This window comes from Aplidium turbinatum, chromosome 17 (genome assembly GCF_918807975.1).
Source record: "Aplidium turbinatum chromosome 17, kaAplTurb1.1, whole genome shotgun sequence".
Classification (NCBI taxonomy): Eukaryota; Metazoa; Chordata; class Ascidiacea; order Aplousobranchia; family Polyclinidae; genus Aplidium; species Aplidium turbinatum.
Window position 1 is genome coordinate 1,758,327 of NC_137488.1, and position 23,903 is coordinate 1,782,229.

At 37.3% G+C, this 23,903-nt stretch overlaps 1 protein-coding gene across 1 annotated transcript; it reads right to left on the reverse strand.

Moving 5' to 3' along the window:
- Positions 1-401: 401 nt before the first annotated feature.
- On the reverse strand, positions 402-19,555 carry LOC145786672 (carbohydrate sulfotransferase 8-like). The gene is made up of 5 exons (XM_082598384.1): positions 19,297-19,555; positions 14,530-14,666; positions 3,979-4,210; positions 2,914-3,088; positions 402-2,312 (listed from the first exon to the last, which is right to left on the reverse strand). The coding sequence occupies exons 1-5, from the start codon at positions 19,361-19,363 to the stop codon at positions 2,120-2,122; spliced, it is 804 nt and encodes a 267-aa protein (XP_082454510.1). The 5' UTR covers positions 19,364-19,555; the 3' UTR covers positions 402-2,119.
- Positions 19,556-23,903: the final 4,348 nt, after the last annotated feature.

A 23,903-nucleotide genomic window follows, 5' to 3' on the forward strand; every position in this document is an offset into this window, starting at 1 on the left:
AAGTGAAACGTATTTGTATCCCACAAAAACTAACGAAATTATTATGGGCCTATTATTCCGAAGTAGGCCTAAACACTGCTGACTCAAATAGCCGAGTAAATTAACAATTAAATTGATAAATTTCGGTGCTAATGGAGATGTGTTGTAAAGTGAAATGTAGGTCACGGTACCTTGAAAATATATAGATGGAGCAAGGTGAGGACACCGCCGATAGATTTTCGAACTTGGGACTTGAAAAACAAGCCTTTTAACCCCTCTACTTACAGCTAATTCGGAAGATGTCGCTTTCGACATTAGCCTTTCAGGTGCTGATTTCAAGTGTCTTGCTGTGATTCTAACACTTGTTCAGATAAACTTTACTTCAAATGTCGTGTTTCACATTCAAGCAACAACAGCCTTAGTGCATTATTTTATTGTGTTATGCAAGCATGCACTGTGAGTGAAAGGCACTTCATTCGTAAAAAGTAGTTTTGAGGTGAAATAAGCACGAATCTACCTTTTTTGCATCTTTTTAAAAAAACAACAATAAAACCCAAAAAAACCCGGGCAGGTTGGGCTTTTTTAAAAAACCCGGGTTTTTCGCAACCCTGGCTTTGCCAGACCCCGTCCTACCCTGATTCTAGGAAATGAGACGTAAAACAGGAAGAAACCAAAAAAGTTTTGATACGCAAGACGAAGCTGATAATAAGCAAAATATCCCACCATAGTTACCAACAAATTGCACAAATGAGTCATGTGATATGAGCAGACGATGGCAACTACACTGTAGGCTACACACTCCTGTAATAACCCAATGACAAATTAACATGTTCTTCCACAATAACGTACTAACTTAAATGATCTATTGCCATCGCTAGCGGCCATGCTAGATTTGTTGGTTTGAGAAAAATATATTCTATAGTAAGAGGCGAAAACTCAGTTTAACTTAATCCAAGCATACAGCTGTGTGAGCATCAACTTAGTCTCAAGGACTAATATGTAAGCAACAACCATAATACGAAACGTACTGCAACTTATATACAGTAACTTGCGGTTTCTGGTTTCCGGAATAAATCAAGAAATCCCGGAATTGGGAATTTCATTCTACAATCCCGGGATTTTCAAAAAACTGCATACTTTCACTTAACAAACAATGCTCTAAATTGCAATAGTGGCTAAACTTTTCCGAAACAGAAATATTTTGACAAAAGTTTCCTTTGCAATCTTAGATATAACTAAGTGTCAGACACTGAAAATGACCGGGTCATAAGAGCAAAATAAACAAAGCAATTTAAATGGATACAATTCCAGAGGTGATCACTGTCAGCATTAACACCATGTGCAATGTGCATCTGAATAATGATGAAAACAAACAAAAGGTTGTCGCTATTCACCCGTCTGATGGGCGCGGCATTTAGGCATATGTTATTTAGGCGCCTCCGCTATGGCGCAGAGTGCATTTTGGTGCTTTGCCGAGCGAAATGTATTTGATTGGGTACATGATAGTTACGAAAGTGCGGTATCCTATCAATCAACATTCAACAGGTATGAAATACTATTGAAATTCAATTTAAACAAAATTCTTCATACAAATAGTCAAGAAAATTGATTACGGTGTTTTTATTTCAATAGTATGTCGTTTTTTGCTGTTCTCATCCAGGTGAGGCCATCTGCCAGCAGTGGCATGACCGGCTGATGATGATGAGTATGTCGTTTTTATCTTTTACTAGTGGATTGTTTGATTACGAGTAAAACTTGATACATTTCGGAAACTTCGATGCTCTGATAGTTAATTGACAAAAAACAAAAAGAAACAATAAAAATGATTTTCCAACGACTTCATGAATCCGTAAACGTCAAACAACACCTTTCATTTGGTGGGGGGAGGGGACCTTTCTCAGGTAGTAAAGTTCCTAAACTGTATGCCACAAAACAAACATATGAAAAGGAGCAGCAATGTGTAGACTAGGTCTACTTGTAGTTTGCCTGTCAGCGAGCTAAAAATAAGCAATTTCATCGAGGTTGCGTGAAAAAAGTGCTGTGTTTGATAAATGCTACATTTTGGTAAACCTCTCCGGTCTTATTTATAAATCAATACATCTCTACTGCATCCAATAAAAATCAAAAACAAATCAACTAATCAAGTTACAGAGTAATTAAACAACGCAAAATCTTGCTTGACGGCATTAAAAAGTTTTTCTTTTTGATAATTTTCAAGCTGACCAAAGTATTTTTCCACCAAGTTTCTATGAGATGTTTTGGACTGGCCATTGTTTGAATATCCGCTGTTGTAAGTGATTTCATTCGGAGCACCAATTAGGTTTAGCACGTATCTGCAACATCAGTCGATATTAAATGATACCACGTGTATGTTGAGATGGCAATGTAAAGCCACAGCGAGTTTCTTGGTGGCTCGCAGGACAGGACAGCCAACGGCATACGATTGTCCGCCTGGTTAGCTTAGTGGTTACGCTCCCGAGTCCCGGCTCAAGATCACGCGGCGCTGGTTCGGCTCTCGGGGTGTGCGCTTGAGCAACGCATTTCAGGACTGCTCTCCATTCAGCAAAACCTAGTGAATGGAACAACTCCCCAGCAACAACACTTCAACAATCGGAAAACTTCACTCTGTCCATCTCGGTAACCGGCCCTGCGTCAAGAGCCTCTACAAATATGCGAAACTACCAGGAATAACCAATCAAGGCTTTGTAAGTCCAAGGATAAATATTCAAAAACCAAAACCAACCATTGTTGAAGATGTGCATTGGTTGATGAGAAGTTTCATCTGGCATGTTTTCAAATGTACCATACAATAAAAAAGAGTGGACAGTTGGGTTGACATACAGTATAATACTGTAGGTAAACTATTGGCAAATGCTAAATCGCCATTTTGTAAATCAAGCTGCCATCAAGATTGTAATCAACCAGTCAACTCACCTTGCGTCTTCTTCAATAGTTTCCAAGTGAGCTATGATATCATAATGCATGGAGCACGGACGGCAAACTGAAGCGTGCGTGTTCCAGTGAGCGTCCACACCGTCCGCCACTAGAGGCCGTGCTTGATCAGATATAAACTCAATAAATTCTTTGAAATTTGCCGGCTGCCCTTGCTCTAAAAAGAAATTAAAAGTATCACAAAATTGAAAGTAAATACAATAAACCACTGAGAACTGGCGTGTAAGACTTGGCATATGAAACAGTAAATTACTGGCATTAATACTAAAGACATCGGTGACAACTTGAAAGAAAACTGAAATGAATACAATGGATGCTTTGGCGTATTTCTTGATAAACGTAAAGGTAATTAATCATCAAACAGCACAACTACGGATGCTGTGGCTTAGATGTAAACGTTTGGCGTTGGAAATTTATAGATAAACTTAAGACAAATATATAAATCAGCTGAAAGTCTCAATGTGGTGAAGTATACATAAACTTTCTCTATATGTTAATAATGTAGCATTGTAGCTCAATGGTTGAGTTTATTTTCAATCGATCATACTTTGGTTTTGACAGGGCAGGATTTAAACCAACGCAATCTTCTTCGTAGTTTACTATCTACCCATTGTGCAGCTGGGCGTTTGACTGTACAGTACCCCTACAAACATCGCTACTTTGCTGGTAGAACAATACTTAATCTATTATGTGGTACTGCTGAGAATGGAGAAAAACGCTTGACATGAGTTAAAACTACAGTGCCTACTGCCTTCACAGCAATTACTCCACGTTATTTTATGTGACTTTGGAAATAGAATAATGAGTATAAAATTTTATCCAGGGTTTTTTATAGTCAGAATCTTTAATTCTATGATGTTCATAACAATGTATTTATTGGATTTACCCAATCTGGTAAAGTGCAAATAGGTTTCCAAAGCAGAATAAGCGATTATCCAAATAAGCTTGGAATATGGGAGGTATGTTGAAGATGGCCTTGAATCTGGATGTGACAAAAATCAAGTCACAACATCAAACTACAAGCAAGGCATGCAAAAGTATATCAACCTTTTGCTCTTGCAGAAGTGCCATAGGATCTTCTCATTTCCTGAGACCGTTGATAAAATACTTCATTAGTGGTTTGTGCCACCTTGTTGACAAAAGCTGAAACAAGTCGTTCGTATGGGTGGCGCACAAGCACAAGTTTTATGAAGTTCTGCTTCTCAACAATTTCTGGCATTCTAGTTCCATGATAAAAATAGGATCTTACTGGGCCCTTGTGGATGTGTTTTTGCGTGATCTGGAAAAAAATATTTTACATTGAGTATTACGTTAAATCACTTCATGTCAAGAAGTCTATAGTAAATAAAATCACCAAAAACTCATTCCTGAAAAAAAGGCTGTGGTTAATAGTGATGTGCCGCACATCAATCGTGTTTGCTCGCAGCAACCACATTTTTAAGTTACATTGCAGCATTTGACAACCGTCACAAGAAAAACCAACACTGTTATAGTAAAAAATTAACCAATAGTTTTTTTTCTACAGTCTAAACCAAGAGTCCCAAAGTCAAATTGCTCTGAGGGCCAAATGAACGCTTGTAAATTAACCCGAGGGCAGCAATACATAATAAGAAGTCAATAAACAAAGTAACACAGTTAAAATGCAATAAAAAAGTTAGGTTAGTAAGAACGTTTAAGAATCAAAGTTTAAAAATATATCGCGGGCCGCATGAAAAGTCCTCACATGCAGCCGCGTGTTTGAGACCCTTAAACTTCAAATCATTTGGCTAGGCTAACACTCACAACGGCATTTCAATAAAAGTTAAAATTTATGTTGTGAAACCGGTTTTCGTCTAATAGGACTTCTCAGCACAACTGGATCGAAACGAAAAAATTACAATAAATTGAAATCAGTACAAACAAATAGCAGGAAACAAACAAAAAATTCCATTTTAAATTGATAAAAATCAGTTAATGTTCAAAACATCCATTTCTTTTCTTTTCCTCAAGCTTCTCGGGATCTACCGAAACTTGTTTCAGAAACTGGAGACATGATGGCAACTGCTGGTGTTAATGCACTTGAAGAATGGGAAGTTAGTGCGAAAGTGAGTGCCAAGTGCTTTGACACCACAGTTTTGGTTTTGCTGAATTTCAGTCGCCAGTTCTGGAGATAAGCTGAGAGTTTTCATGTCCTGGCTCAAGGCTCCACGACAAGATCTAAATTTAATGAAAAAGCTCTTAGGGTATAAACGTATCTGCTCAAAGCTTCAAAAGCTACTTGAGATAAACTTTCTCATCACATATGGTACGTGTCAGAACAATTTGGGGCTTTGGCTTTTTTTGATATCTGGGTGAGCTTGGAAACCAAGAGGAAAATGATGAGCTCTCTCAGAATGGAATGAAACCTGGAAGGCAAGAATCAACCTCCGTGCAGAATTTCTGAAAAAAAGCTGCGGGAAAAGACATTATGGAATTTTTCCTTAAGCTTGACATTCCACATGAGCTCCTTTCATTAGATTCGACTACTTGGGATGGCAGAAATGATTATGCCGAAGCTAAAAGACAGGGGCTGGGTCTAAAAGTGGTTAACAATCATGCCGAACGAGGTGTGGCCTTGGTACAACAGTTTAACAAGCTGCTTTCGAAATCTGAAGAAAAATTTCAGTTTCTTCAAACGATGACTGAGCACCAAAAAAACTTTCAAGTTTCATTAAAAAAATGCAATTTTCGAAACCTTTTGAGTTTTATTTGAAAAGTGCACTTAGTAAAGTAGCAGTTTTAACGTTCTGCAAATTTACATGATTCTATTCGAGGAAAGCTACACCCCCTGCCAATTCGCAATAACAAAAGCAACTTTTTTCAATTACTCAAGATTCTGCATTTTCAATTATTTTCCGATTTCAATCGGAGTGTAGTGTCATCTACTTTATGCTTTAATTTCTACTTTGTTATCTACTTCATGCAGTAAATATTGCGTGTCAATGCGTGACAAACTGTGAGGCGGGAATCTATTGGTCTGACATAAGAGTTGCTTGTTACATCACAGAAAAAATTACGAAAACTCGTCCAGTAAAAGTTTTCGCCGACATTCCAGTTTTATTCAGCTTAAAGATGCCACTGAAAAAGCGTTCAAAATTGCAGCCCTCCATTGAGTCATTTTTTGTTGCGTCTAGTCAGGATTTCAGCCAGCATGAAAGTGACCAAACGTCTGAACGAAACGAAAGTGTGCCACTGCCAAAAGGCGTTAGCACGATCAGAGGGAAGTGGAAGAACCGAGCACGAGCAGGATAATCGCTGTTGAAGGGAGAAGCTATCAAAAATCGTGGGAGAGCAAATTCCCGTGGCTAGAATATGATAGATGCAAACATAGAGCATTCTGTCCGATTTGCAACTATGTCGCAACTGCTTGATCTATTTGCAAGCAATGAAACAATTTCATTAATGCTTCCAAACGTGGTCTGCATTGTGAAAATATACTTATCGTTGCCTTCCACCACCTGCGAGGCGGAGCAATCGTTTAGTGCACTCAGGCACATAAAAACCTACTTGCGATCTACCATGATGCAACAGCGATTGAACCACGTCCTAATTTTAAATGTTTATCAAGCTGAAGCTTCACGGTTACAACTTGACCAGTTGATTAACAGTTGGATTGACAGAGCTGCGGTTCGCAAAAATACTTTTGCCAAATGTTAAGTGTCAGAGCACCAACGTAAAAATAAAATTCACGACATACCTCCTGTGCTTTGTTTAAAAGTTGCTTTGTAAATTATCGAGCTACAAATCAGGTGTGAAAAGACAATTGCATCTACGAAACAAAAACATGCAGTTTGAAAGTTTTTAGGGTGCCATATTTTGCTATCCGCTACCCCGTGCAAAAATAAAAGTTGGCGCCTATGGTTTGGGATGTTATTCCACAAGGTTGTTTCAGCACATTTAATGCATCTTTTTTCCACAATAATTGGATGTCATTTGTTGAATTTGTAGTTTTGTACATATATAATTATATATACAATATTTTTTTCAACTACAAAAAGTTTGCGCTACCATTGGTTTCATGTACTGCAAGGTACAATCATCAGGCGCATACTGAAAAACACATAAGCAGAAAATTAAAAGGTATACATCAAAGGCAATTTTTTATCAAGCAAAATTTAGAAAAAACTTAGAAATATTTTGAAGATGTTGCTAACGAAAAGCGGACAATCATTCATTCATTTATTTACAACTGCTGCAATCAATTTCTGGATTATATATATACAATACATACTTGTTCTATTTGTTTATAATGTATACTTGGGTCTGCTACTATTCGGCTAGTCCGATTGGGCTGATCCGATTCGACTAGTCCGATTCGGCTATTACCCTTTTCGGCTACAGCCCGATTCGGCTAGTCCGATTTGGCTGATCCGATTCGGCTAGTTCCCTATTGGGCAACAGTCTTTCGCGGTTAGTTCCCTATTCGGCAATTTTTTGAAAATCCAACGATAATCCTTCTGTAATCCAACATCGTTTCTTTTGCATTCCGACAAAGAAAAACAAATTGAAATGACATTTAACGAAAAATGTTTGAATTATTAAATTGAACTGTTTGCTCACATAAAATGGACAACGACGTCTTCTGTTTATTTAGAGAATGTTGTAATATCGCTTCTTTTATAGTTGAAATCATCGAAGCTTTAGATGAGTGGGGTTTAGACCTAACCATTGAGATCTTAAAACTAAAAAGCGAATTAAATTTATTTTTGAACTATCAATGTTTGCTCAGATAAAATTGACATGTATCCTGTGTCGCCTTCTGCATGCAAACTTAGCATATATTAGAATCCTCAACTATTACAAAATTCTAAATCCAACGCGCCTTCTGTTTATTTGCAGTAGAGAATTTTGTATTTTATTCCACAATAATTGATCTCGAAGCTTTGGGTGAGTGGAGTTTAGACCTAACCACTGAGATCATAAATCATATTTATGACACCGGTTACATCCCTAGTGATATGGTACGCTCCATATTCACAACTTTACCAAAGAAAACCGGAGCAACAGAATGGTCACTCCACAGAACAATTAGCCTTGTGAATAACGTAACAAACAGCTTACTCCGAATCATGTAGCTGAGATTGAGACCAAAAGTACAATCGGAAATTTCAATAGCACAGTTTTTATTTGTTCCAGACAAAGGGACCACAAAAGGAATTTTTACATTAAAAATGATAACAGAGAAATGTACGTCCGGTTCTTCTGTTTATTTAGAGAATTTTGTATTTTAATTCGACAACATGGTATCTTTTGCATTCTTGCATTTTATCCAGTGTTTACCTTTAAGTGCCTTCCCAGACGGCAAAATCCGTCATTTTTACATTCATTCAACGTCTGCAGACGTTGAATCAATGTAAAAATGACGAGTTTTGATGTCTGGGTTCGTTCAAAATATGTGTTTTACATGAAAACAACAGTTTTCATGATTACCAATAGGGGTTAATGAGATAAAGTCTCAGCGAAAACGTTTCAACGAAAAAAAGGCAGTTGCCAAATAGCGTTTGCCATAAAAGATAAAGTTAAAACCTAAGTGGCAGTTTAGAGTAAACCTGGGTTTCGGCGTTACATGACCTGAAATGTCTTTGGTTAGTTCCTTCGTTAGACTCTCAGTTGATGTTACTTGATCATGGCAGAAGAATCGATTAGTAGGCAGCGCAAAGGTGAGGTTTTTCTACATGATGGCTGACGTGTTATTGCTTTAAGTTGCATTGTAATTTACGTTGTTGCTGATTGCTTTGTTACGTTGCCTTAAGTTCCTTTGTCGTTTTTACTGGTGTTTATTTTCAGTCTCAATTCAGTTTGCAGTTTATGTCGTCAGAACAACCTAGTTGCATTTTAGCGTAATAAACTTCTTAATAGAGGAATTGTAGATGGTTTCACTACAATGGCTACATGTTTCAACTAGCTCAATATAGTCCAGACGGGCTTAAGAAATACTAGCGTTGTTCCCGACGTGATGAGAAATGCAAGGCTCGCATCCACACTTGTGTGGCAACAAATCAGGTGTGTTATGATGACTATATTTTGATCATTTGAGAAAATGTGCCAAGAAATGTCAAGTACTTGAATTGTAATAATCGCAACCATTGTTCACCTGCATTGACGTTGGACCTGGGAATGCACCACGGACTGGCCTACCCTAATGATTACAACTGCTTTGATAGTGACGTTGTGCTATTACTTATTACTAGGGCCATTTTTTTTATCTAAAAAATTGAAAAATATGACTTTATTTTTTGAAATATATGACTTTGTTTTAAAGCATCAAATTTATGCTAATTTATAATTAATAACTCGGATGTAAGTTTTTACATGTATTTTGAACAATAACACACTCGAACAACTAACAAAACACTTCTATTTCGCTTGAAAATCACTACAAAAATTCAAATGTCTAATGCATCCACTGGCGCCGACTTACGGGGTTACGGGGTGGCCAGCCACGCCACCCCATAACCTCTATGGCATGATGGCAGCCACCCCGTTTAGGTTACATTACTTACTGCAAATAAATGTAATTTGAACGGACGTTTAAATCTTTTTTTGATCATTGGTTTTCGCTTCAAGTCAACATGAAGCAAGAGGTGAACCAATACAGTATTGCGAAGAAAATGATTGTTTTTGTCACAAGCATGATACTCGCGTAACATCAAGCAAGCTACGTGAAGATTACGCAACACGTGGCTATGATTTTTTTCCTTATTGTTGTTGCGATCGTTTTATTTGTTACTTTTCATAAGTCATTGTTACATTTGTTAGGTTTACAATGGGATTTATTAATCAATAAAATACGATCTTTCCATTGCCTCTCCCAAAAATTTTTTTTGAAAAATTTTAAACTGCTCAATATCGCTATAAATTATGACAGCTATAAAATACTCGGAAATAAAATTATCTCGATGATTGATAGCTCCACCCCCTAAATGAATATCTATTTTCAAATTAAAAAAATGCAATTTTCGAATGCTTAGTAAAAATCAAACAAAAACATGCAGTTTGAAAGTTTATAGGTTGGCATATTGTGCTATCTGCCACCCCGTGCAAAAATAAAAGTCAGCGCCTATGTGTAGGCCTACCTACCAAACCAGCTAGGCTACTTAATAGTAAGGTAAGAGTCAAAGCTCTGTACTCGAAAAGTACCCTTGACTCTTGAGGTCTCAGCACTGGTTGACTTAGTCGCCGTTAATAAGCTGAACTATCGTAAGTCCAAATTTTTCAAAATTGCGTTTTTGATTGATTTGATATCTTTATAAACTACAGTTTATTTTGTTAAAGCATCGTAAGTCCATCTGCTTTAGTTTTGATGATACAGAACGATGAACTATCGTAAATTGGAGTTACGATAGTTTTGCAAAAAAATAAAATAATAAAATGGGACTTACGATACTCTGCTCTGAAAGTAATTTTACACGTTTCACGTTAACACTCCCTTTTCTTTTAGTTAATTTTTCTTTCAATTGTTTTTTGCATGTTGATATTTAAGGCTTAGTTATATTTCTTTCTATTTCGCATAACAATTTTGCTGTTTTATTGTAACTACAGTACATTTCGACAATTTTTTATTGTTAAACTATCGTATGTCCATACTCATTTTTCTAACGTTCAATTTTTGCAAAAAAGAATTATCTTTTTTTTCAACAACAAAGCTCCATGAAAAACAATGCATAGTTTTCATGTTTTTCCGTTAGAGAACTTTTAGAAAGATCAAACAATGTACAGCAAACACAGCGTGAACTTTAAAATTCAATTTTCTCAAAACTGCATTTTGGAGTTACGACGGTTCAGCTTATTAGCGACATAGTGGCCTACTGCAAGTGTTTATAATGTTAAGAGACTGGATTGTGTGTTGCAAAATAATGTGTCAAAATGATGTCACAATGCAAATTAACATCAAACAGCAAGCGCTAATACTAGGCTACAGAAAGTAATAAAAATGTTGCTTCCAATGCTTCGTGAGACTCAGCGTGAAAACTCTCATTGTCTCCCTTATAGACAAATTATCAAATTTAAATGTCTACAGCAGCTGTTTGAACTGCATTTACAAAGTTACTCCGGCTCAATCTTTGTATTTTGAAGTAAAAATGAAGTCATATTTTATGATCTAAAACAGAAAATTATAACTTTTTATGACTTTATAACTTCTTAAATAGACACCGTAGAAACGTCGTTGTTTCACTGTTATCGGTTTGACAACTTTCTGCATTACCAAAAAAATATGACTTTAATGACTTTTACTGGCCCTACTTATTTCACAGGTAGTGAACACTGGCAAGAATCAGCATTTTTAGAAATGAAGACGATGTTTGATCAAGCTCAAACTTTCAGGAATGTTGTTTTATGATTATTCGCAAGAAAGAAAGTTTGTAGCAATAAAATTGGAGAAAAAGTCCGTTTCGACCCACCCTACTTGTTATGTACCGTATTGATTGCATTGACTTGTTAAACTAGGGATTGGAATTTTGTAATACTGTAGTTGAGGATTCGAATATATTCTAAGTTTGCATACAGACGGTGACGCAGGATACATGCCAAGTTTATGTGAGCAACATTTTAATTTAATAGTCCAAAAATAAATTCAATTCGCTTTTTATGTTTCGCTAAATTTCAATTCAATTTATTTTTCTTTGTCGGAATGCAAAAGAAACGATTGATGATGATTATGTGTCTCATCTGATACAGACGTTGGCGATTATGGTCTTCCAAACTTCTCTGTCATTTGCCATTCGTATAAAATCGTTCGTTTTGACTGTTGTGTTTGTGGCCCATTGATTCAATCTGTTTAAATAAGTTAATCTTTGACGACCACTGCTTCTTTTTCCCATCCCAAATTTTTCCAAATCTCCATGTCTGTGAATATGACCTACAAATTGCATCTGGCGCCTTCTAACTGTTCTTATTATCATATCGTTACTTATTGTCCAGCATTCACATCCCTAGGTTAGAATTAATTCTACATATGCTTTCAAAAGTCTAATTTTGGTCTTTGTTGTCATGTTGCGATTCCTGAAGACTGTGCTCATTTTACTGAAAGCATCCTTTGACCTTTGCTATAGCGATTCTCTTTTTAATTTCAGTGTCACTTTGCCATTGCAAGTTATAGTGTACCCAAGATATTTCAATTTATCAACTTGTTTCACACCATTGAGTGTATGGTTGCAATTTGGTTAAGTTTTCTTTTTTGATACGGTCAGTCGGTCATACATTCTGTTTTTGAATTTAACTCTAAACCCATTGGTGTACTGTTATTGACAGCACAATTTATTAAGTCCTGTAGATCGTTTGCAGATTCTGCTATCAGGACTGTATCATCATTCATCAGCGTATCTCAAGCTTGTTACATTTTGTACCCCAATCTTAACTCCATTCATATGTTCGATGTCTCTCAAAATCATTTCACTGTAAGCGTTGATAAGATCTGGAGATCGGACACATGTCTCTGTTATCATTTTTAATGTAAAAATTCCTTTTGTGGTCCCTTTGTCTGGAACAAATAAAAACTGTGCTGTTGAAATTTCCGATTGTAGTTTTGGTCCCAATCTCATCATCATGATTACTTTGGAGTAAGCTGTTTGTTACGTAATGCACAAGGCTAATTGTTCTGTGGAGTGAGCATTCTGTTGCTCCGATTTTGTTTGGTAAAGCTATGAATATGGAACGTACCATATCACCAGGGATGTAACCGGTGTCATAAATATGATTTATGATCTCAGTGGTTAGGTCTAAACCCCACTCATCTAAAGCTTCGAGATCAAAATACAAAATTCAGAATTTTGTAATAGTTGAGGATTCTAATATATTCTAAGTTTGCATGAAGACGACGACGCATGATACATGTCAATTTCATCTGAGCAAACAGTAATAGTTCAAAAATAAATTTAATTCGCTTTTTAGTTTTAAGATCTCAATGGTTAGGTCAAAACCCCACTCATCTAAAGCTTCGATAATTTCAACTATAAAAGAAATTTAATAATTCAATCATTTTTCGCTAAATTTGTCGGAATGCAAAAGAAACGATGTTGGATTACCGAAGGATTATCGTTGGATTTTCAAAAAATTGCCGAATAGGGAACTAACCGCGAAAGACTGTAGCCCAATAGGGAACTAGCCGAATCGGATCAGCTAAATCGGACTAGCCGAATCGGGCTGTAGCCGAAAAGGGTAATAGCCGAATCGGACTAGCCGAATCGGATCAGCCCAATCGGACTAGCCGAAACGGGCCATTTCGGTATACTTGATCCCACAAGGGATGGCTCTAACACAAGTAGAAACTTACCACACAAACAATAAAGCCGGGGCAAAAGTACAATTAGGTTACGTCTATTGTCAATACAGTTAGACCACAGTGATTGCATTGTATTATCGCAGTAGGATGCATTATATTGAAAGTAATGTAAATTACCTCAAACTTGTCCTAAACTAATTCGTAGTGCTGTTGGTAATAAAAGTATATCAAGAAATTTTGTTTCATAAAGAACTTCTATTTTTTTCATGCTTGATGCCGACATTGGCCTCATCAAAGCTGTCCCAGCTGAGACAAGCAAGGGTGATTCCTAACCGTTTTGAATAACCGGTGGACGTTTGATTCAATCATGCACATTTGCAAAGTAGCATCTTCATGAAATTGTGGCATTAAGGAGAATACTTTCTCAAATGGAGGAGATCTGCTTGTCCGTGACCCGACAGTTTATCGAAAGACAATTTATCGAACGACAGTTCATCGAACGACAGTTTATCGAACGACAATTCATCGAAACGACAGTTTATCGAAACGACAGTTCATCGAAACGACAGTTCATCGAACGACAGTTTATCGAAACGACAGTTCATTGAACGACAATTCATCGAAGGGGCTAGGAGTTAGGGGCTAGAGGTTAAGAGTTAAGGTTAGAATTAGGGGTTAGTGGTTGGGAGTTGGAGTTTAAGGGTTAGGGGTAGGGGTTAAGGGTAGGGTTAGGGGTTGGGGTTAAGGGGTAGGGTTAAGGTTAGGGTTTAGTGGTTAGGAGTTGGGGGTTAAGGGTTAGGGGTAGGGGTAGGGTTACGGTTAGGGGTTAGTGGTTAGGGGTTGGGGGTTAGGGTTAGGTTTTAGGGGTTAGGTTTTAGGGGTTAGGTTTTAGGGGTTAGGTTTTCGATTAACTGTTGTTCCAGGCCCCTAGCCAGCAGGGAGCCAGGAAGGCCTCGCCCCCCTTAAAAACAAATCCGCCCCCCCCCTGGCAAAATCCAAACATTCAAGAGCAACAGCTACATTTATAATGATTTTGCCCATTTAAATTTTTTCGGCCCCCCTTAAAAAAAGTTGGCCCCCCTTGCTCTGCGGTCTGGCTACGGCCCTGTGTCGTTCGATAAACTGTCGTTCGATAAACTGTCGTTTCGATAAACTGTCGTTTCGATAAACTGTCGTTCGATGAATTGTCGTTCGATAAACTGTCGTTTCGATAAACTGTCGTTCGATGAACTGTCGTTCGATGAACTGTCGTTCGATGAACTGTCGTTCGATAAACTGTCGTAGTACCCTGCATGTCACGTCTTACAACATCAAACAAAAAATTACAAAGGTAAACTACAGGATTGTGATGCACTTACATTATTAAAGCCATTAAGTTGCATAAGCATAACTTTCATATTGGTGCAACCAGCTTTTGGAATGTAACAGTAAGCAAGCTTGTACTTCTCAGATAAAACAATTCGAATATCTTTGGCTTTATCTTCATTCTTTGTTTCTATAATAAAAGTTGAAAGTATGTTATTAGAAGTTACATGTTTCCAAAATATGTAATCAGTAATAAGACAGTTCAAACTAACATGAGGAAAACAGAAACACTTAATTGTACATTACTTCTGACGTTTTGTGCAGTTTAATTTGTCATTTTTTGCTCCCCAGCTAGAGCCTCCGTACATGACCTAATGTTGTAAGCACAACTGACGCAAGACATATATCATGCAAGATCTGAATGGGCATGGGACAAAAAATATGAATGATCACGACATGGGACTTGTTAATGCCTTGTGTGTGTTCTTGAAGCTGCACTGGCCCAGAGGTAGCAGTGCTAGTCCAGTAAAATTAAACTTCTAAATGATGCAAGTTATTTAACCAGTTGGTGTCATAAATTTGTCAAAGTTTGTGTTTTGTCGCTTACTGTTTTTTGTAGACTCGTGCTAACGCATTGTCATAACAAGTTTTATTTTTCATTTCACTGATATACACGTTATTGAATTGATCACATCACACATCTTTACATGTTAAGCCTCCTTTTTTCTTCTTTTTGTGAACCTTCTTCGCCACTACAGAAGTCAAGAAGTTATGACTTTTACCACCCTTTGGCAGTGGCCGAGACTCAGTCTAGGTGTTTATATACTGTACATATCCCTATCATATCATATAAAACAAAAACAACAAAAGCGCACACAATTCCACAGCTAAATGATTAAGGTTCCATTTAAAATTATACAAAATTCCTTTAAGAAAATTCCCACATTATTTGGAAAGGCTGCTGAGTGCTGATCACTGTCAAGTGTCAAGGAATCGATTTACTAAGATATGAATGTGCTCGCCTGCCTTCTGGTACACTTGCATGTCCAAAAAGGCAAAAAAGAAATCAGAGGCACATTTCTCTCATCGCACTGAGTAATGAGTATATCCCAATTTGTTTGCTTGTTTGTCACAGATTTTTTTGCGTTGCATATGTATATTGTTTCACGTAATCAGCTGTTTCCATGAAATATGGCAATTGATATGTTCATTCTACTGTACAATCAGAGCTTGAAGACATTATTGCGAAGGTGGTAGGTTGTTGTACTAATATGGTATTGTATAGTACAAGTCGTGAATGGAAATGTTGTACTACATTATCTTGTTGAACCATAGGCATACGAAGCCGAAGCCTAGTGACGTGATCAAGTTTAACATCTTCAAGTTCATTACATATAGAAACACAAAACCTACGTAACAAATTAAGTATCGAAACGTTTTCGACATCACAAGATGTCCTCTTACATTATCTTGTGTCACGATTAACGAAGCATACCTTTTAGGTGCAGACAGTTAGGTTCTAGCCAAAGGTGCACATACTGTAGCATAAATCACCTAACGGATCATCAGAAGGTCTTATTCAAATAGAATTCTATTTGAACAAGACCTTCTGATGATCCATTAGGTGAAACAATTTGTAAAGGCTTCAGATAGTAATAACTATATTGGATTTAATTCGCCCTGCTTTGCCTTTTTGCTTGGCATTGAGCACTTTTTGTAGTATTAATAGTTTTCATTGTTTGACTGTAGCATAAAGATATTTAGGTGCGGGGATCCGGTCATTTAGGTGTTATTGATTTTTAAAAATGACCATTTGCTAATTACAACCAGCAAGTTATATATTATTAATATAAGATTAGCATACAATACTCATTACCCAGCTTGCATTGACGATAAGTCTGTGTTAGTCTGCAACAGCTATGTTACTAATTTGGATAGATTTTGTATTGAAAACAAGCAATATGATACATCACTCTTGATGTCTCGCAATCCCATATAATATTTTATGTAGATGACGTACTTGGCTTACTCAACCAAGTGAACCATGCATATAGAGAGTACATTCAGTGGCATAAGCAGGATTTTATTACTGGGGGAGGGGGCATTCGATATAATTTGACATTTTTGATCAAGAGTAGCCTAATGCCACTTTATAGTCTGAGTGGCCAAATAGAACCTAAATGACAGGGCACCATAGTGTGCCGCAATTAAACTTCCTGATTCCACAGTGCACACACCTATTTGACAGGCACCTAACTGTCTGCACCTAAAAATTGTAGACCCACAATTCTTGACTGGTAACGTAACCTAGTTTTGACTTTAAGTTTCCAACAGTTATTCTTGAGGTGGTTCTTCAGTCCATAGTTCGGTAACAATGGCTGCTTGAGACATTCCTTGGCAGTGGCTATTTGACCGGCTTCAATCTTTAAATCTGAAACACTATTTGACCGGTCATGATGTCACTACATAGGCACTTCTTTCTTTTTCTCTTTCAAAGCAAAAGACGAGAAGAGAAGAAACAAGTGCCTATATAAGTTCTAAATTCGACAATTTTATTCAACTGGATAAGCGGCTCATACGACATTTCTCGGGCTGGTGTTCCAGAGGGAATGAGTTCGATACTACCCAGAAGCATTTTTTTTTTAAACTAAATTTTGACCCGAAGTGACTCAATCGTTACGCCTGCTGCATTTTTGTGCTCAATTTTTAATTTGAGTAGCCTACAGCCCAATTTTTTATGTCTTTTCAAATATGAATAATAAAGTCTTTTTAATTTGCTGGAATTTGAGAATTTCTCTGGATAATTTTCCGTTCGTCATGAGAGGATGTGATCGTGTTTGCCGAACGACGCATTGCATTTTTGCTCTCAACAAGTTAATTTGGTGGCTGTAAAAAGTTACAATACCTCTTTAGAAAAGATGGATTCACTTTTAGGCAGTGTTTTTTAGCAGGCAGTTTAGTTTGAAATAAAATGCTTCCGGATAATATCGAACTCATACCCTTGGGGTTACCAGCCCAAGAAACATCGTACACGCCGCTGATTCAGTTGAATAAAGCTATTGAATTTAGAAGTTATATAGGCACTTTTTTCTTCTCTTCTCGTCTTTTGCTTTGAAATAGAAAAAGTGCCTATAGTGACGTCATGACCGGTCAAATAGTGTTTCAGATTAAAAGACCGGAACCGGTCAAATAGCCACTGCCACATTCTTTTGACTGAAAATGTTTTTTTTGCACTTGCAAGCAGAAAGACACAAGCTCGGAACAAAAAACTGTGAACCTGACATGATATGTGCATTGTGCACTGTCTTCAACTAAGACATGAATTAAACTGCTGGTTTCAAAGTAGCATCCACATCTTTTCAAGTAGATTGTGATCCACTTAACCTTTTGATTAATGTATGATGGAAAGTAGAAAATAAACTTTGTTTTTAAACAATAAAAATAATTAAAAATAATATATATAAATGAGAAAAGGTCACAAGCACAAAGTTTTACAAGTGACAACAAGGGGCCCAAATAGTTTATTAATGAATTACATATGGGTGCAACCTAGTTCGTACCCTCAGTTCGTACCCTGAAAAGATCGAGAGAAAAAATTTTAAAAAAGTCGAAGTCGCTGATCGGAGTTTCCGCAAACAAACAAACTGAAAAGATCGAGAGAAAAAAATAGAACAAAGCCTAGGTTGCTGATCGCAGTTTCCGTTTTTCCGCAGTTTCCGCAAACATTTTAAAATTTCTGGTAATGATTCTAAGAGTTTGCCGAAGTCGCTGATCGCAGTTTTCGCAAACATTTTAAAAGGGTTCCGGTTAAGATCGGAGTTTCCGCAAACATTTTAAAATTTCCGGTAATGATCCTGAGAGTTTTCGTTTGTTTGCAGAAAAATGGAAACAGCGACTTTGGCTTTGTGCTATTTTTTCTCTGATCTTTTCAGAAGGAAAATTTTAAAATGTTTGCGGAAACCGCAATCAGCGACTTCGGCTTTTTTAAATTTTTTCCTTCGATCTTTTCAGGGTACGAACTGATCAGGGTACGAACTAGGTTGCATCCATTACATACGGTATATATGTGATTACATATGTCATAAAGTCTAATAGGCTACGGTATGTCGTCGTCGGCTCCAGCTCGTGTCCGAGCATTGGTTTTGTCTTCAAATTGAATTTGGTTTTGGATGGTGATGTCGTATGTGGCTTTGGAGGCCCAGTCTATGATGGAAAAGACGTGGGCAAAAGTCACATTGTATGGAGGGTGGGGGACGTGGTAGTTTTATTGGGAGACGATCATCATAGATCTGCCGCCAATGTGTGAGACCGGGCTGGAGGCTTCCAACTCTACCAAGCCTGCCCCCGTTACCCGTAATATCATCGCCATTGAGCTTTGTTTTGGTCCTGGTCCAAATTGAGACAAAGGCCATTCGCTTGTGTGGTTGTTTAAGGTGGTCGTGACTACGCGAGGGCTATGCACACACTCTTGGCCAGCTCCATGTCCACTGCGGTCCAATAAGATCGGAACGTGCAGATTCAGGGGAACCGGTTGCAACGGGCTGCCGGGTGCTCTGTTTGTTGAGGCCCGCCTTACAGGATGCCTGCCCGTCAGACACTGCCCTCTTCCGCCAAAAAGAGATTGTCGTTGGGGACTTTTACGTGTGTCTATTAGCCCCAGGAGTTGCTAGGAATGAGCTTAGTTTTCAGCTTGGGTTCACCTCTACACCACGTTGACTCGTTGAGGCTACGGTATGTGCCCAATGTATAACAAACTTGAAAAACATGTAGGCTATATACGATAACATTTTTTAAAGTTCTAACAATCCCACAACATTTACCTTGTGACAGACAAGCTGCTTCAAGAATTCGTTTACGTTCTTTCATTCTTTTTCCAATTCGTCTCATAAAACTTTCTGTAGTTTCTGCGCTACTTGAATGTCTGACTTTTAGATCAGATGTAATGCGCGAAACTTGGCGAAAAGAATAATCATCTGAGTTCAGTATTTTCAAAGAGGGATCTTGTAGAAACAGTAAGATATAAAGAGCAAAACAACAGCCACTTAAGAGTGTAATCAGCCAAATTAATTTTTGCAAAGTTCGCATCTTGAAAAAATGAAGATAAAACTATTCAGTGTGGCATAAAACACTGTTCCAGCCTAAGTAGTCAGCCGTCACAAATCAACAGTTGAAGTAGAGCTATTATACTGGTCCACTAAAGGTAAAACAGACACCAACAGTACGGTAGGCTACAAACCAATAGCATGGTGCACTGCAGAGTGCAGATTTAACGGTATCAGCCAATTTTGAAAATAACATTGCCTCAATTTACCAATAGAACAGTATTTAAGCAATCCTGTAAACACAGAATGTAGAATTTAAACAAACATATATATACTGCTCATAGGCGTCATTTCAGGGGTGCGAAGGGTGCTTGAGCACCCCAAAATGAAAATCTGAGGTAACAGCATAAATGCGAGAGCACCCCTGGGTCCTGGTTTGCATACAAAATACACCGATTCAAATGGAAATTTGCATTGCTAAATAACATTTTTTTTTCTTTCTTGAAAGTCGTTTCACCAAAGCGCAATATTTTCAGTGTTTTACATTTGTGTGTGGCACGCAGCGCCACACATATCAAGGGCAGACATGATTGTACTATTGCGTAACAATTAAGCACAAACACGCGCACTGCGTCAAGAAGTGCCGTTAGAGAGAAAACAATTTGTCTGGCTCGAAGAAAATTGCTGTTTTCTACTCAAACGTCTACAAAAACATTCTGCAAACGGCGTCAGATGCAATCGTTAGCGGTTTCCCTTGTTCATCATACCGAATGGCAGACTTGCTACGAGAGCTGCTAGAGAATCCCACAATGAAAGAAGCCGATGTTACGAAAGTAAGCCAATTTTATGATGGTGATAGGGAACGCAAGGATTTGCTGCGTGAACGCAAACAGTGGTTCGCTTGTTGCAAACGTGACGGTGATGTTGTGACAGTGAATACGCTACGTCAGAAATTCATTGCACAGCCGTCAATGGTCGATATAATGCCAAATATATATGCAGCTTTGGTAACTTACATTGTTATGCCGACTTCTTGCTGTGAAGCCGAACGTTCCTTTTCGTTATTACGACGCTTGAAGACCTACCTTCGCAGCACTCAAACGCAACAACGACTGAACAATTTGGCCGTTATAGGTAGTCATCGCAAATTGGCGAAGAAATTAAACATGGAAGAACTTGTCACGGAGTTTGTTTCCAAGACAACGACTTGCAGAAACAAATTTGGATGTGATTAATTTATAGCAAGCTGCATTATAAGGCAGACGTGAACAAATTAAAGTCGAATATATTTCAATATTCAATGTAAGATCACTTTCGCCTCGCATGTAATACGGTACTTGTTTCATTTCCATTTGATCATTTGACACACCGCTGCAGTCTATTCGATTACACATACGACAAAATTATCTTTTATGTTGATTCGACGTTTCATGACGTAGGCTAAACATGGTGGAATTTACTATTAGATTGAGTCATTTGTTTTAACATTTTCCATCGGTCAGGTTTTCAATTGATTAGCCTATATTGACAATTTTCATAAGATAACTTAGAGCACCCCTAATTTCGACAAATTTTTTAAAAAAATTACGCCAATGACTGCATTGTTTTATCATTTGCAAAAGATGTTAAATAACTTAATATTGCATCAGACAAAGCTGTCCATATCCAGAACAACAAAATAATACACAAACTGCAAATGCACAAATAACGAACAACAACAACAAAATAACAATGAAAAACAACGAAATGATACACAAACTGCAAATGCACAAAATCTCACCAAATAGGCTATCTACTGTTACAAGTTTACAGACAATGGTACGGTAGTGTTACAAGTTAGAAGAACTGAAAGTATTCAGAACGATAAAAACAATCAAATGACATGGCAGCCATCAAAACTAGATAACAGCATAAATAGAATTATTATAATGAAGACGGTAATGGGTCAGTCCATCCTTAATCAACGATTTTTTTCCAATTTGTCAACCCACATTCTCCGAATTTTACGAAACTTGGTACACTGATTCCAATAGCTAAAAAAATCATTTTCTCCAAATTTGAGCATTCTAGCTCGAGCGGTTTAGGAGACATCGCATTTTGAAATTTCCGCCACTAGGTCCAAATTGCGTCACGCTTCAGTGAATTTGAGCTTCTACAGCTTCCCCCTTACAGTAAATCGATGGAGTAAAATGCTATTTCCCCATTTTTGAGGGTGTTGAATCCAAAAAACTGGGTTAGAACATTCTAAATAGTTGCCTTTATGGAGATTTTTGCTGTTTGAGGTGTCTCACTTTGTGCACATATTCCGAGCCGCTATGATACTTTATGAAAAAATAAAAAGTCATTTTTGGTAGTTGAAAGATGATATTATTGGAATTTAGTGAATTTAAGTTTTGCATATGATGATGGGTTTAACATGGAGAGATAAAAAGACTGCCGAATGGATCAGAAATCAAACGAAATTACGAGATATATTAAGCACAATCAAGAAACTAAAATGGTCCTGGGCAGGTCATATAGCAAGATATCAGGACAATAGATGGACTAAAAAATTAACAACATGGACACCACGAGAAACCAAAAGAAAAAAAGGAAAACCAAAAGTGAGATGGAGGGACGACATTGACAAACAATGCAATACAACCAATTGGTACCAACTAGCACATAATCATGTAAATTGGCATGAAAAGGGGAAGGCTTACGCTCTGCAGTGGGCTCTCACAGGCTGAAAATGATGATGATGATATGGTTGAGTAAAAAGTTATCAGTAATTCGAAAACAAAGTGTCATATGTTCTACATTACAGGTGAAATTAAGCACTTATTCTATCTATCAGTAACCTATACTCTGTGTATAATTTAGTAATGGATAATATCCCTTGTTCAATTGCTGTGCATCATCATCATCATTTTGTTCCTTCCTCGTATGGAGGGTTGGATACAATGCGCCATTGTTCTCGACCATGAGCTGTGCGTACTGCACATTCATAAGTTAATTTTGTCCATTTTGTGATGTTTGTTGTCCAAATCATTCTTGGTCTGCCTTTACTTCTTTTACCGTTTATCTTCCCTTCTATTAATGATCTTTGTAATGAATTTTGCCTTATTGTGTGTCCGAAATACTTCAATTTTCTTCTTTTGACTGTTTGTAAGAGCATTTTGCTTGAATTGAATTTGGAGAGTAGGGGAGACCGGGGTATTACGAACCACGGGGTATTATGAATCAGGCCATTTTCTGGAAAACTGTTGGAAATCCTAAGATCTTATTTGCATATTTTAGTCACAGGATCACCATGCTTTTTTTAATACCATCATTTTTGGTCAGCACTTCTTTGTTCTCAGTAGAACTGGAAAAAAGTAGTTTTATAGGTCAAAAGTAAATTCAGTTTTCCATTTTAGTAGGCCTGGCATGGTTAGTATAGGGACTCTAGAAATCTAGATTTTTATTCAGGGATAGGTTATATGTATGAAATACTGATGCAAACTGATTTTAAGCATTATGTTGATTTCGTTTTGTTAGGCAATAGCTTGAATAAGAACACTCTAGCCGGGGTATTATGAACCAGATGGTTTGTACCACAAAAGTGAAAATTCACTTTCAAAAAGCCCCCATCTGGTGATGTGAAATATGTAGAAACTAACCAAATTAAGCAGGTTCTCCCTTATCCCACCTACACAGAGCAGACAACCAGAACATTTGGCTCAATCCGATTTGAATGCCACTTCAACACTGAACATGAAGTTAACTGATTAAGTAAACCGAACATTAACCTATGTGACTAAGTGAACTGTTGTGATTTCATAATCTGCATGTCTTTAAAAAATGTAAAAATAAATTTTGTGTGCTAGCTTTCTTTACCAGTGGTTGGTCATGAGTTTTTTGTCTGAATCCATTGCTCAGTTTTTGCATGCAAACCACACAACCATTGTTGTTAGGAGACCAGTTGTGTCAGGGGCGTATCCTCAATGGAAGCAAGGGAAGCATTGCTTCCCCTGCCAAAATTTAAAAAAGAAAAGATGATATTTTTAAGTAAAACGATTTCGTAATTTCTTTACCTGAATATAAATTAGAACAGTTTCTAACTCACGTCCCCGTATGATTTCAGCTTGGTTTTAATTTTAAAAAAGTTGGAAGCTTACGGATGCAAAGATTGTATCGCTTCCCTTACTCTCGTTTTTGCTATATGGAGAAACAAGCGAGAGAGAAAGGAAAAAAAGCAGCGCAAAGCTTGCGAGATTTATGTTTCTTTTAACAAATCGATGGAAGCAATATTTAAATTGCTTCCAGAGTTGCCAGATTGGACGAATTCTTCAAATTAGGCCTTTTTTTGAATTAACTCTTCAAAATGCATAATCAATATTTCTTAAATATCGTAACTTTACCAG

Bases quoted from the DNA above. Each gene is read 5' to 3' on its own strand.
- LOC145786672 (XM_082598384.1), bottom strand. From the start codon at position 19,363: ATGAGACGAATTGGAAAAAGAATGAAAGAACGTAAACGAATTCTTGAA. The intron at 3,089-3,978 runs GTTGATATACTT...ATTTCTTTTTAG, and splicing joins CACTTCTGCAAGAGCAAAAG to AGCAAGGGCAGCCGGCAAAT. The intron at 2,313-2,913 runs GTGAGTTGACTG...CTGATGTTGCAG, and splicing joins ACTATTGAAGAAGACGCAAG to ATACGTGCTAAACCTAATTG.